The sequence below is a fragment of the Uranotaenia lowii genome, chromosome 2 (genome assembly GCF_029784155.1).
Source record: "Uranotaenia lowii strain MFRU-FL chromosome 2, ASM2978415v1, whole genome shotgun sequence".
Taxonomy (NCBI): Eukaryota; Metazoa; Arthropoda; class Insecta; order Diptera; family Culicidae; genus Uranotaenia; species Uranotaenia lowii.
The window spans coordinates 349867199-349881255 of NC_073692.1; the positions used below are offsets into that span (position 1 = coordinate 349867199).

General features: G+C 31.4%; 1 protein-coding gene across 1 annotated transcript in view; it reads right to left on the reverse strand.

Annotated features, from left to right (window-relative positions):
- LOC129743056 (transcription factor Ken 2-like) overlaps nucleotides 1-14057 on the reverse strand; it is a 126098-nt gene that overhangs the window by 65463 nt on the left and 46578 nt on the right. The window contains exon 4 of the mRNA XM_055734996.1: nucleotides 11487-11930. Within this exon, the coding sequence (XP_055590971.1) occupies nucleotides 11487-11496 (10 nt within the window). The 5' untranslated portion in view covers nucleotides 11497-11930. The remainder of the gene's footprint in view (nucleotides 1-11486; nucleotides 11931-14057) is intronic.

Consider the following 14057-nt stretch of genomic DNA (forward strand, 5'->3'; position numbering starts at 1 on the left):
ATGAGTCAAAAATGAGTCGAAAATGAGTCACAAATTAGTGAAAGTTTAGTCAAAATTGAGCCAAATCTGGTTAAAAATTGAATCAAAATTGAGTCTAAATTTAATCAAAATTGAGTCTAAATAGAGTCGAAATTCAGTTAAAATTGTCAAAATTGTCAATAGTCAAAATTGTCAAAACCGAGAAAATTGTGAAAATTGAATCAAAATTGAGTTAAAATTGAGTCAAAATTGAATCTTAATTGAGTAAAAATTGAGTTAATATTGAGTCAAAATTGAGTCAAAATTAAGTCAAAAACGTGTCAAAATTGTGTCAAAATTCAGTCAAAATTGTTTCAATTTTGAGTCAAATTTGTGTCAAAAATTGATTTTAATTGAGCCTGAATTGAATCGAAATTGAGTATAAATGGTCAAAATTTTTAAAATTGTCAACTGTCAAAATTGTCAAAATTGAATCCAAATTAAGTCAAAATTGAGTCAAAGTTGAGTCAAAATTGAGTCAAAATTAAGTCAAAATTAAGTCAAAATCGAGTCAAAATTGAGTCAAAATAAAGTTAAAATTGAGTCAAAATTGAGCCAAAATTGAGTCAAAATTAAGTAAAAATTGAGTCAAAATTGAGTGAAAGTTGAATCATAATTAAGTCAAACTGATTTAAAATTGAGTCAAAATTGAATCGAAATTGAGTCAAAATTGTTAAAATTGTTAAAATTTTGAATTGTCAAAATTGTCAAATTTGTCAAAACTTTCAAAATTGTCAAAATTGAGCCAAATCTGAATTAAAACTGAGTCAAAATTGAGTTAAAATTGAGTTAAAAATGAGTAAAAATTGAGTCAAAATTGAGCCAAAACTGAGTCAAAATTGAGTAAAAATTGAGTCAAAATTGAGTGAAAATTGAGTCAAAATTAAGTCAAACTTGAATCTAAATTGTCAAAATTGTCAAAATTTTCAAACTGTCAAAATTGTCAAAATTGTCAAAATAGTCAAAATAGTCAAAAAAGTCAAAATAGTCAAAATTGTCAAAATTGTCAAAATTGTCAAAATTGTCAAAATTGTCAAAATTGTCAAAATTGTCAAAATTGTCAAAATTGTCAAAATTGTCAAAATTGTCAAAATTGTCAAAATTGTCAAAATTGTCAAAATTGTCAAAATTGACAAAATTGTCAAAATTGTCAAAATGGTCAAAATTGTCAAAATTGTCAAAATTGTCAAAATTGTCAAAATTGTCAAAATTGTCAAAATTGCTAAATTATCAAAATTGTTAAGTTTGAGTCAAAATTGAGTCAAAATTGAATCCAAATTGAGTCAAAATTGGATCAAAATTGGGTCAGAATTGGGTCAAAATTGAGTCAAAATACAGTTATAATTGAGTCAAAATTGATTCAAAATTGAGTCAACATTGAGTCAAAATTGAGTCAAAATTCAATCAAAAATGAGTCAAAAATGAGTCGAAAATGAGTCACAAATTAGTGAAAGTTTAGTCAAAATTGAGCCAAATCTGGTTAAAAATTGAATCAAAATTGAGTCTAAATTTAATCAAAATTGAGTCTAAATAGAGTCGAAATTCAGTTAAAATTGTCAAAATTGTCAATAGTCAAAATTGTCAAAACCGAGAAAATTGTGAAAATTGAATCAAAATTGAGTTAAAATTGAGTCAAAATTGAATCTTAATTGAGTAAAAATTGAGTTAATATTGAGTCAAAATTGAGTCAAAATTAAGTCAAAAACGTGTCAAAATTGTGTCAAAATTCAGTCAAAATTGTTTCAATTTTGAGTCAAATTTGTGTCAAAAATTGATTTTAATTGAGCCTGAATTGAATCGAAATTGAGTATAAATGGTCAAAATTTTTAAAATTGTCAACTGTCAAAATTGTCAAAATTGAATACAAATTAAGTCAAAATTGAGTCAAAGTTGAGTCAAAATTGAGTCAAAATTAAGTCAAAATTAAGTCAAAATCGAGTCAAAATTGAGTCAAAATTAAGTTAAAATTGAGTCAAAATTGAGCCAAAATTGAGTCAAAATTAAGTAAAAATTGAGTCAAAATTGAGTGAAAGTTGAATCAAAATTAAGTCAAACTGATTTAAAATTGAGTCAAAATTGAATCGAAATTGAGTCAAAATTGTTAAAATTGTTAAAATTTTGAATTGTCAAAATTGTCAAATTTGTCAAAACTTTCAAAATTGTCAAAATTGAGCCAAATCTGAATTAAAACTGAGTCAAAATTGAGTTAAAATTGAGTTAAAAATGAGTAAAAATTGAGTCAAAATTGAGCCAAAACTGAGTCAAAATTGAGTAAAAATTGAGTCAAAATTGAGTGAAAATTGAGTCAAAATTAAGTCAAACTTGAATCTAAATTGTCAAAATTGTCAAAATTTTCAAACTGTCAAAATTGTCAAAATTGTCAAAATAGTCAAAAAAGTCAAAATAGTCAAAATAGTCAAAATAGTCAAAATTGTCAAAATTGTCAAAATTGCCAAAATTGTCAAAATTGTCAAAATTGTCAAAATTGTCAAAATTGTCAAAATTGTCAAAATTGTCAAAATTGTCAAAATTGTCAAAATTGTCAAAATTGTCAAAATTGTCAAAATTGACAAAATTGTCAAAATTGTCAAAATTGTCAAAATTGTCAAAATTGTCAAAATTGTCAAAATTGTCAAAATTGTCAAAATTGTCAAAATTGTCAAAATTGCTAAATTATCAAAATTGTTAAGTTTGAGTCAAAATTGAGTCAAAATTGAATCCAAATTGAGTCAAAATTGGATCAAAATTGGGTCAGAATTGGGTCAAAATTGAGTCAAAATACAGTTATAATTGAGTCAAAATTGATTCAAAATTGAGTCAACATTGAGTCAACATTGAGTCAAAATTGAGTCAAAATTCAATCAAAAATGAGTCAAAAATGAGTCGAAAATGAGTCACAAATTAGTGAAAGTTTAGTCAAAATTGAGCCAAATCTGGTTAAAAATTGAATCAAAATTGTGTCTAAATTTAATCAAAATTGAGTCTAAATAGAGTCGAAATTCAGTTAAAATTGTCAAAATTGTCAATAGTCAAAATTGTCAAAACCGAGAAAATTGTGAAGATTGAATCAAAATTGAGTTAAAATTGAGTCAAAATTGAGTCTTAATTGAGTAAAAATTGAGTTAATATTGAGTCAAAATTGAGTCAAAATTGAGTCAAAAACGTGTCAAAATTGTGTCAAAATTCAGTCAAAATTGTTTCAATTTTGAGTCAAATTTGGGTCAAAAATTGATTTTAATTGAGCCTGAATTGAATCGAAATTGAGTATAAATTGTCAAAATTTTTAAAATTGTCAACTGTCAAAATTGTCAAAATTGAATCCAAATTAAGTCAAAATTGAGTCAAAATTGAGTCAAAATTGAGTCAAAATTAAGTCAAAATTGAGTCAAAATTAAGTCAAAATTGAGTCCAAATAGAGTCAAAATTGAGTCAAAATTGTAAAAACTGTAAAAATATTCAAAATTGTCAAAATTGTTAAAATTGTCAAAATTGTTAAATTAGTTTAAACTGTCAACATATTCGAAATTGTTTAAATTGTTGGGCTGAAAAAAAAAACATTTATAAAAATTGTGTATTAAGAAGAATGTTGTTATGGCTAATATTTATCTGAAGATCCTACCAAATTTTGACCATTTTTTTCACTGATGCGCCATTGTTGAAATGGCTGAATCTGGTAACAAAAAAAAATTAATTTTGTAAAAGATAAGGTTTCAATTCTGTTTACAGATAATCGTGATAAGCTATTAAGCCGAAGTTTCCATATCATTCTTGAATCTGCCGCAAACCATCCAATTTCACACAAAGTTTGTAACCAATCTGAATAGAACAGCATTCAAAAAGTCTAAAGTTAACAAAAAAAACATCAACCGCTTAACGTTGAATCTTAATTGTCACTTTTATTGCTCTTCGGACAAATCTTCAAAATAAAAATCGAGACTTTACAAAAGAAATCTAGTTTCAAATTGCTTTATTTCGCTTTTCGATCGGTTTCAAAGTCACAGAAGGAATAAAAGTGGAAACACAAAAAAAAACGCCACACACAAATATGACACCGTTGAAGGTGAAAGATGAAACGAAAACGATATGACCTGAAAAAAAACGATAACATTATGTAAGTTGCGGTAGCCTATGCTGTAGGATGCGTTCATTCGATTGTTATGGGCCACAACTTACAACTCAATGGTCTCAATAGGGGGGAGGTTGAAAGGAAATGGGCGGAGCCCTCGGTTTTCCGATCTGCATAAATTAAACGACGACGACGCCTAGGCACACACAAAAAAAAGTGCGATATCAGTCGACGACTCTTTCTTATGGCCTCCTGCATGAATGGGGGTTGTACACGCTTAGTTGCAAGAACTCATTTAGAGCACAAATTAATCCATTGATGGTAATTTTTTTTTAAAAATTAGGGTTTTAATGAGATTAATATTTGATGATATTGACTATTATTAAGATTGACTATTTTGTCAGTCATCAAATGACTTATTCAAAATGAGCGTGTCAAAAATCGTCCCCGGTGCGAAGGCTTGGCACGATCAGTCGGTTTGGATTGTTACTTTTTTCACCATTTGTTTGCCGTCGTGATTGTCATTCCTACTGCTATCAAACTGGCGCGTTAACCTCCAAATGGTTGACCGTGAAATTTGTTCGTCGATCGTCAAGCGAAAGTGTTCGATCGTGAATGAGGGTGCAGGATAGAAACATTAGCTCACAGAACTAACCGGGGCGGACTCGATTCGAGCCGTCATCAGCTGGTGTGACGCGTCGCTGTTGGTTTTTGACGCGTTGCTGTGATTGAGTTTTGATGTTTGGAATGACAAGGACAATCCAACTAGGTGACTTATGGCTAATTTGGACGTTTTTTGAGTCAAATTTTTGTAAAATGTTGAACAAATTGGAAAAAGAACACGATGTAATATTGATTATTTGGTTTGAAAAAACTCTGCATAATTTCTGATATTTATGACAGTAAAACGATAAGTTGCACTTTTTTATTGGTGACATTTCCAGTAGAATAATGTTTCAGCAACAACTTCACATTTCAAGAGGAAAAATCTACTCAAAAAGACTGCCATATAATTTTCATCCCTAAAGAAAATGATTAATGTCAACAAGGTGGAAATTTATCGTTTTTTACCTTTCATTGAAATCTGACTAGTAGGGGTTGAAACTAGTTCCTTTTTCAAAAACAAGACCGATTAACTATGCAGAACCACATCCCACCAGGTCGGGACACGTGCCTCTGCTGTTCGATTGAATTTTATACTCTGCGCTCCCAGCAACATTCCAATTTAGCTTGCAGGGTAGAATCAGTGAATATGCATCTAAATGTGCAAAAGGGGATTAAGCGTCTTGTCCCTTGAAGCAGCTGAGCAAGTTTGACTTGAGCGTGGGTGGAAAGTGTGAGCTGAAGGCAAATGGTTGGTCAGTATCGGATTAATCGAATCGCGAAATCCACACTGAATAATTTCTAGAAATGTTACTCGACTCATTGAATCTAAAGAAATCTTCGACTAATATCTTCCAAATCGTACAAGTAGATACTGAGAACTGTTCTCCATAACATGGCGACCGTAAAATACAGTTTTATTGTATTGCAAAGGGTTTGAAAGTAAATTTTAAAAATTTATGACGGTCGCCATGTCCCTTTACAACTTCTTCTTCTGATCCCATGAGCCTTCTTTCATTTTTCGGAGGAAGTTTTTTTTTTTAATTTTATCCAAATCTAGAGCGATGGGATCTGATCTCCTTAACATGGCGACCTTAAAAAACTGTTTAAATCTTTTTAAGTAGTCGAAATTAATTTTTTGGTAATTTATGACGGTCGCCTTGTCCTTTTAGAATTTCTTCTTTTGATTCCATGTGTCATCTTTCATTTTTTGATTTATAAGTGGTCTTCAAGTGAGAATCCAACCTATTTCCTGACAAAACCTCCTCATTTGTATCGCAGTCATCAATCTTCACTTAAATACAAAAGTCCTGAACAACTTTTAGCTTCACCAGATCTTTCCAAAGTATAAAACTTCACTATCGTTTTTATGTCATCCCTCAATACTTAATCCATCCAAAAACGTTTCGATCCAATCCTTCTTGGAAATGATCGCCATCATTCATTCTCACAGTAATACTGAAGAAAGAAAGAAGCAGCCAAACAGATCAAATTCCCGCGCAGATTTTTAGGAAATGTGCCAAATTTTCGGTTTTTATACTTTGACGAAACCAACTGTAGCATAAAAAAAACAGCAGCAGCTCAAAATCGAACCAAGATAAATATGTAAGTTCAGGTTTGCGTCAGAAAAGGTGTGCGTGTCTTGGCAAGGTGTGCTCGGAGGCCACCAGACAAAGAAGTTTTGCAAAAGAACCCGGCGTTCTGCAAAAAAAAAATACACTCACACTCAAATAAATGTGTGTTTGTATGGAAAAGGTACTCCAAATTATACACAAAATAACTCCAACCAGCAGCAGCCGAAACCCCACTTCTTCTAAAAGTGTACGGAAAACTAGTTCTCTTGTTGTGGTCTTTCTTTCGATTTATTTTTCTCTCCACCATTGGAACCGACTTTTACTTTCATGCGAAACCGGTTTTTCGGCGCAGCACATTTTGTTGCTTTTGCCGCCTCGCGAAAATTATTCAGAACCTTCGTCTGCGTCTGCGTCTGGCGATGATGACGGCACGCAACGCGCTAAGCCTCGTCCAAGAAGCGCTTAATTGAATGCGGAGTCTACCTGTTTTCTTAGCGCTTTCTTTTCGGTTGGTTTGGTAAACTTTGTTTTTTTTTTCTCTTCTGGTTGTTGATTGTGTATTGTTGAATGCCAATCCTTTTTCGTCTTTCTTCCTAAACGCGGTTCTAATATTTCGCAATTTTGTTTTTTTTGCTTCGCGTTCTCGTCTGTACTGAAGTTGGCAGACATCGGAGCATACAAAGTCGAAGAAGGAAAGGCGTTTGGCGCGCCAACCATTTCCTTTCTTCAAGGTTAGGAGAGGTTTCTCGAGAAATCGTCAGATCGAAAGGTGGAACTGAAAAAATATTCTCTTCTTCTGCGCTACGCCAAGTTTTTGACTCAAAATTTTGAAGCTTAAACTTTTAAAAAGCGGTTATCAAACATATATTAATGTACATATTCGAAACAATTTTGAAAATTCTGCCAATTTATCATTTTTTTTAAATTTCGACAGTATTGACAATTTTGACAAATTTTAAAAATTTCGTTTTTTGCCAAATTTAAACAATTTTGATAATTTAGACAATTTAGACACTTTTGACAATTTTGACACTTTTGACAATTTTGACTCGATTTTGACTCAATTTTGAAAATTTTGAATCAATGTTGAATCAATTTCAACTCAATTTTGACTCAATTTTGATTCAATTTTGACTCGATTTTGACTCGATTTTGACTCAATTTTGACGGAATTTTGACTTTTTGACTTATTTTTGCTCAATTTTGACTCAATTTTGACGGAATTTTGACTTTTTGACTTATTTTTGCTCAACTTTGACTCAAATTTGACAATTTGGGAAATTTTGACTCAATTTTGAATGATTTTGGACTTAATTTTGACAATTTTAACTCAATTTTGACAATTTGGACATTTTAAACTCGATTCTTTCAATTTTGACATTTTTAACTCAATTTTGACCCAATTTTGACTCAATTTTAACTCAACTTTGACTCAATTTTAACTCAATTTTGACTTAATTTTGACTCAATTTTGACTCAACATTGACAATTTTGACAATTTTGACAATTTTGACAATTTTGACAATTTTGACAATTTTGACAATTTTGACAATTTTGACAATTTTGACAATTTTGACAATTTTGACAATTTTGACAATTTTGACAATTTTGACAATTTTGACAATTTGGACAATTTTGACAATTTTGACAATTTTGACAATTTTGACAATTTTGACAATTTTGACAATTTTGACAATTTTGACAATTTTGACAATTTTGACAATTTTGACAATTTTGAAAATTTTGACAATTTTGACAATTTTGACAATTTTGACAATTTTGACAATTTTGACAATCTTGAAAATTTTGACAATCTTGAAAATTTTGACAATTTTGACAATTTTGACAATTTTGACAGTTTTGTCAATTTTGACAATTTTGACAATTTTGACAATTTTGACAATTTTGTCAATTTTGACAATTTTGACAATTTTGACAATTTTGATAATTTTGACAATTTTGACAATTTTGAAAATTTAGACAATTTTGACAATTTTGACAATTTTGACAATTTTGACAATTTGGACAATTTGGACAATTTGGACAATTTTGACAATTTTGACAATTTTGACAATTTTGACAATTTTGACAATTTTGACAATTTTGACAATTTTGACAATTTTGACAATTTTGACAATTTTGACAATTTTTATAATTTTGACAATTTTGACAATTTGACAATTTTGACAGTTTTGACAATTTTGACAATTTTGACAATTTTTATAATTTTGACAATTTTGACAATTTTGACAATTTTGACAATTTTGACAATTTTGACAATTTTGACAATTTTGACAATTTTGACAATTTTGACAATTTTGACAATTTTGACAATTTTGACAATTTTGACAATTTTGACAATTTTGACAATTTTGACAATTTTGACAATTTTGACAATTTTGACAATTTTGACAATTTTGACAATTTTGACAATTTTGACAATTTTGACATTTTTGACAATTTTGACAATTTTGACAATTTTGACAATTTTGACAATTTTGACAATTTTGACAATTTTGACAATTTTGACAATTTTGACAATTTTGACAATTTTGACAATTTTGACAATTTTGACAATTTTGACAATTTTGACAATTTTGACAATTTTGACAATTTTGACAATTTTGACAATTTTGACAATTTTGACAATTTTGACAATTTTGACAATTTTGACAATTTTGACAATTTTGACAATTTTGACAATTTTGACAATTTTGACAATTTTGACAATTTGGACAATTATGACAATTTTGACTCAATTTCGACTCAATTTTGATTCAATTTTGACTCAATTTCGACTCAATTTTGACTCAATTTTGACTCCATTTAGAAACAATTTTGATTCAAATTTGACTCAATTTTGACTTTATTTTGACTCAATTTTGACTCAATTTTGACAATTTTTACTCAATTTTGACTCAATTTTTACTCAATTTAGACTCCATTTTAACTCAATTATGACTCAATTTTGACTCAATTTTGACTTAATTTTGACTTAATTTTGACTCCATTTTGACATTGTTTTGACTCAATTTTGACTGGATTTTGACTTGATTTTGACTTGATTTTAACAAAATTTTGACTCAATTTTGACAAATTCTATTCAATTTTGATTCAATTTTGATTCAATTTGACACAATTTTGTCTCAATTTTGACAATTTTGTCTCAATTTTGACAATTTTGTCCAATTTTGAAAATTTTGACCATTTAGACAATATTGACAGTTTTGACATTTGACAATTTTGACAATTTTGACAATTTCGACGGCATTCTTAGTCAGAGTTCTGAGTTGGAATTCTGTGTCAGAATTTGGAGCCAGAATTCTGATTCGGAATTCTGATCCGGAATTCCTAGTCGGAAGTTGGATTTGGAAATATGAGTCGGAATTCTGGGTCGGAAATCGGAGCTGGAATTCTGAGTCGGAATTCGTTGTCGGAATTCGTTGTCGGAATTCGGAGTCGGAATTTGGAGTCGGAATTCTGAGTCGGAATTCTGAGTCGGAATTCTGAGTCGGAATTCTGAGTCGGAATTCTGAGTCGGAACTCTGAGTCGGAATTCTGAGTCGGAGTTCTGAGTCGGAATTCTGAGTTGGAATTCTGAGTCGGAATTCTGAGTCAGAATTCTGAGTCGGAATTCTGAGTCCGAATTCTGAGTCAGAATTCTGAGTCCGAATTCTAAGTCGGAATTCTGAGTCGGAATTCCGAGTCGGAATTCCGAGTCGGAATTCCGAGTCGGAATTCTGAGTCGGAATTCTGAGTTGGAATTCGGAGTCGGAATTCTGAGTTGGAATTCGGAGTCGGAATTCTGAGTCGGAACTCTGAGTCGGAATTCTGAGTTGGAGTTCTGAGTCGGAATTCGGAGTCTGAATTCTGAGTCGGAACTCTGAGTCGGAACTCTGAGTCGGAATTCTGATTCGGAATTCTGAGTCGGAACTCTGAGTCGGAACTCTGAGTCGGAATTCTGAGTTGGAGTTCTGAGTTGGAATTCTGAGTTGGAATTCTGAGTCGGAATTCTGAATCGGAATTCGGAGTCGGAATTCTGAGTCGGAATTTGGAGTTGGAATTCTGAGTTGGAATGCTGAGTCGGAATTCTGAATCGGATTTTTGAGTCGGAATTTTGAGTCGGAATTCTGAGTCAAAATTCGGAGTCGGAATTGGGAGTCGGAATTCGGAGTCTGAATTCTGAGTCAGAATTCTGAGTCGGAGTTCGTAGTCTGAATTTTGAATCAAAATTTTGAGTCCGAATTCTGAGTCAGAATTCTGAGTCGGAGTTCTGAAACGGAAGTCTTAGTCGGAATTCTGAGTCAAAATTGTGAGTCGGAATTCTTAGTCTGGATTCTGACTCTGAATTAGATGAACAAATTTTAAGTCGGAATTCGAAGTCCAAATTAGAAGTCTGAATTTAGGATGAGAATTAGTAGTAGAAAATCTTTAAGATAAATCAACCCCTGTTTTAGGGATTCTTGTAAATTTATTTTCGGCATATCGGTGGAAATGTATATTCTTGGAGAAAAAAAACTCATAATATTACCCACAACTTATAGCTGAATAAAATCAAGAAGATGAAATAACTTTAATTAACCTAGTAAATTCATTAGAACATGTTGTTTCTTGTTTGTTGACCTGTTTATTCATATTCACATAAATTATCCGAATTCAGAGATATTATCGGAGAAAACTTCCGATTGTTCTGAGCACATCGGAAAGTTAATGAAAAAAAAAATATCGCACAAAAGCTCTCATGAAAGTGAATTCGTTTTCGATAACATCATTTCCCTTGGCATTCCGATCGGCATTCTGTTGCACTTTTTTGTTTCAGCTTAGAGAGCTGCCCCCCGCCAATTCCCAGTATCCAATTTCGCAACCTTAATCACCCATCTCGCCCAGAAAATCTTTGCAATCCCCCCTCGGGCAGTCAGCTTTCAAACGAGTTTGTTTCAAATCAAGAGGGATGCATTTGTAGGGATTTGCAGTAAAAAACTATCAACTCGATCTTGATGCAAATTAATATTCCACACACTCCCGCCTTATTTTTTTTTCTCCACAACACAACCACCTTCGGAAGAGAGATCTCCTCGGTTAGAACTTAGAACTTTTTTTTTCAACCGGCGTTTTTTTTTTGCAATCAAGTTATTCGATGAGAGAGAAAAGTTTAAATGTGAAATAACAACAATAACAAAAAGCAATCTCTAGATAGCCTAAGGTGTCTAAATAAGATTAATTACCTCCAAGCATTTATCCGGTCGCGTTTTGCGTACTGCCTCCAAAAAAAGTAGAAGAAATAAATCGGTTCTGAAGAGAACCGAAGATTGGTTTCGGTATTGTTACACTTTATCCAGCGTTTTCAGCAATCAAAATTGTTTGCTGACTTTTTTGCCTCGGGTTATGTGATGAAGAAACCGACGAGTTGGCAACACTGACTGAAGGGTTTTTTTTTAAGTTGGAAGAAAATGGTATTTTTCTATGGAACGTTGTCCGAGGGAATGTTTACGTTTCGCGTAGGATTCAAGTCAATTTCACCGGGAGAGGTTACCGGGTGTTTGGGAATGTTTTTTTTTTCGAGATGTGTTTGCAGTGTTGCCAGCTTGTCAGATTATTCTGTTTCTGTTTTTCTGTTGCGTTGACGATGGACGGCAGTTGTTGCTGTTGTTGTTTGGACCGTGGGGAACCTGAAATGAGACGGAAAGAAGAATCGTTTAGTACGGGACTGAAATCTGATGAAATGTGAATTTATTATACAAAATTTTTCTCGGCGTTGAGACTGGTTTTTGCTACAGACGAAGTCACGTTGCCCGTTGAAAGTTGTTGCCCGGATCGTGAGGTTGAGAAATGGAAAGGTGGCATGCATGACTAGAATTATTACTGAGGGATGATTCTACTTGAAAGCGAACTATCTTCGTTCGGGGAGAATTGTTAAAGATCGAGGGGTCCACCAATCGTAAAACAAAAAATAAATAATACAAATTTGACAACTTAAACCAAAATGCTCGTAAAAATTGTTTTAGCATAATTTGAGAAGATTTACCGAAAACTAAATTCCATTCTCTAGAGACATTTTTCCCACTTCTAATTTGCGTCGGGTGATCCAGATTAAACGGCAAAATAAACCACACGGCGAGAGCATCGAACAAACCAGATGTGTCAGGGAACATTAATTTCGAAAGACGGAGCACCGCCTCGACTGGGAAGCGCTGCTAGAGCAGCCGGTAGATCTTCGGTAGTCATCATTGACGACAATAACTGCCACCGTTTCAAATAATAATAATTCGGTGCGAATAGCTTATGACAGACGGCTTTATGATGGGTCGACCCGAGCTCAGTAGATCATGCTGTGGTGCAATTGCACTGCGAAATTTTGGCATTTGATGGTGTTGGAGGGGCAGAATGCTATACCCCGTTTGAAAAAGTTGAGGTCATATAATTTCAAAATATCAAACTGCTTAAAATTCATTTGATTAATTACAAAAAAAATTCTTTTCGGGAAAACAAATTTAATTTTTGAAGAACCCTAATGGTTCATTGGAGAGCTTAATAGAAATCAAGTATTTCGAGACTTCATCACTTCTTTCCACTACATCTTATTTTCCTACACTTCATTATATTTCATTCTATTTCATTACATTTCATTACATTTCCTTACATTTCTTTACATTTCATTACATTTCATTACACTTCAAGACACTTCATTACATTTCATTATATTTCATTACAATTCATTAAATTTCATTACATTTCAATGAATTTCATTACATTTCATTACATTTCATTACATTCCATTACATTTCATTACATTTAATTACATTTAATTACATTTCATTACATTTCATTACATTTCATTACATTTCATTACATTTCATTACATTTCATTACATTTCATTACATTTCATTACATTTCATTACATTCCATTACATATCATTACATTACATTTCATTACATTTTTCTACCTTTTATAACATTTCATAACATTTCATTACATATTGTTACATTTCATTGCCTTTCATTACATTTCATTACATTTCATCATATTTCATTACATTTCGTTGCATTTCTTACACTTCATAACATTTTATTACATTTTATTACATTTCACTACATTCAATAACACTTCATTACATTACACTTTATTACATTTCATAACATTACATTCCGTTTTTTCATCGTAAGTCTTTTTTTTTTGCAGTTAAAAAATCGTGGACAAAAAGGGAAAAAAATGATAAAAAAAAATTTCGGCATCACTGTTTGATTTTGTTTACTATAATAATTTAACTCAAACCAAGGTTGCCATAAAATCTGTGGTTTTGACAAAACAATATCAGTTATTTTATGAATCGACTCCAAAAGTCTGTGACGAGTTTCTGTGATGCTTTTTCAGCATTTTTTTTTAACTGAACAGTTATGTCGAACATTCACAATGTTATTATTTTTCAAATAAACTTGGATTAAATCAATAAACAGTTCAAAATCTATGAATTCACTTTTGAAATTTTGAAATTCATTTGTGGCATCGATTTGGTGACGAGAATTTTCTTACAATTCTCGATAATATTGCTTAACATGAAGCGTATCTCGATCAGAACAGCATATTAAAATTTTTACTCAAAACTATCTACTAAAGCGAAATGTTTTCTCTCTAATCCATTAATGGTTTTGAAATGAAATTTTTAAGTTTGGTTTTTTTTTTCAAGAACTTAATCATCGAAAGTAATTTTATTTGCAGTTAAAAAACGAGAGAGAGAAAAAAATAATGCTTTAAAAAAATACTTCGGTATCATTGTTTTTTTTGAAAAACAAAGCA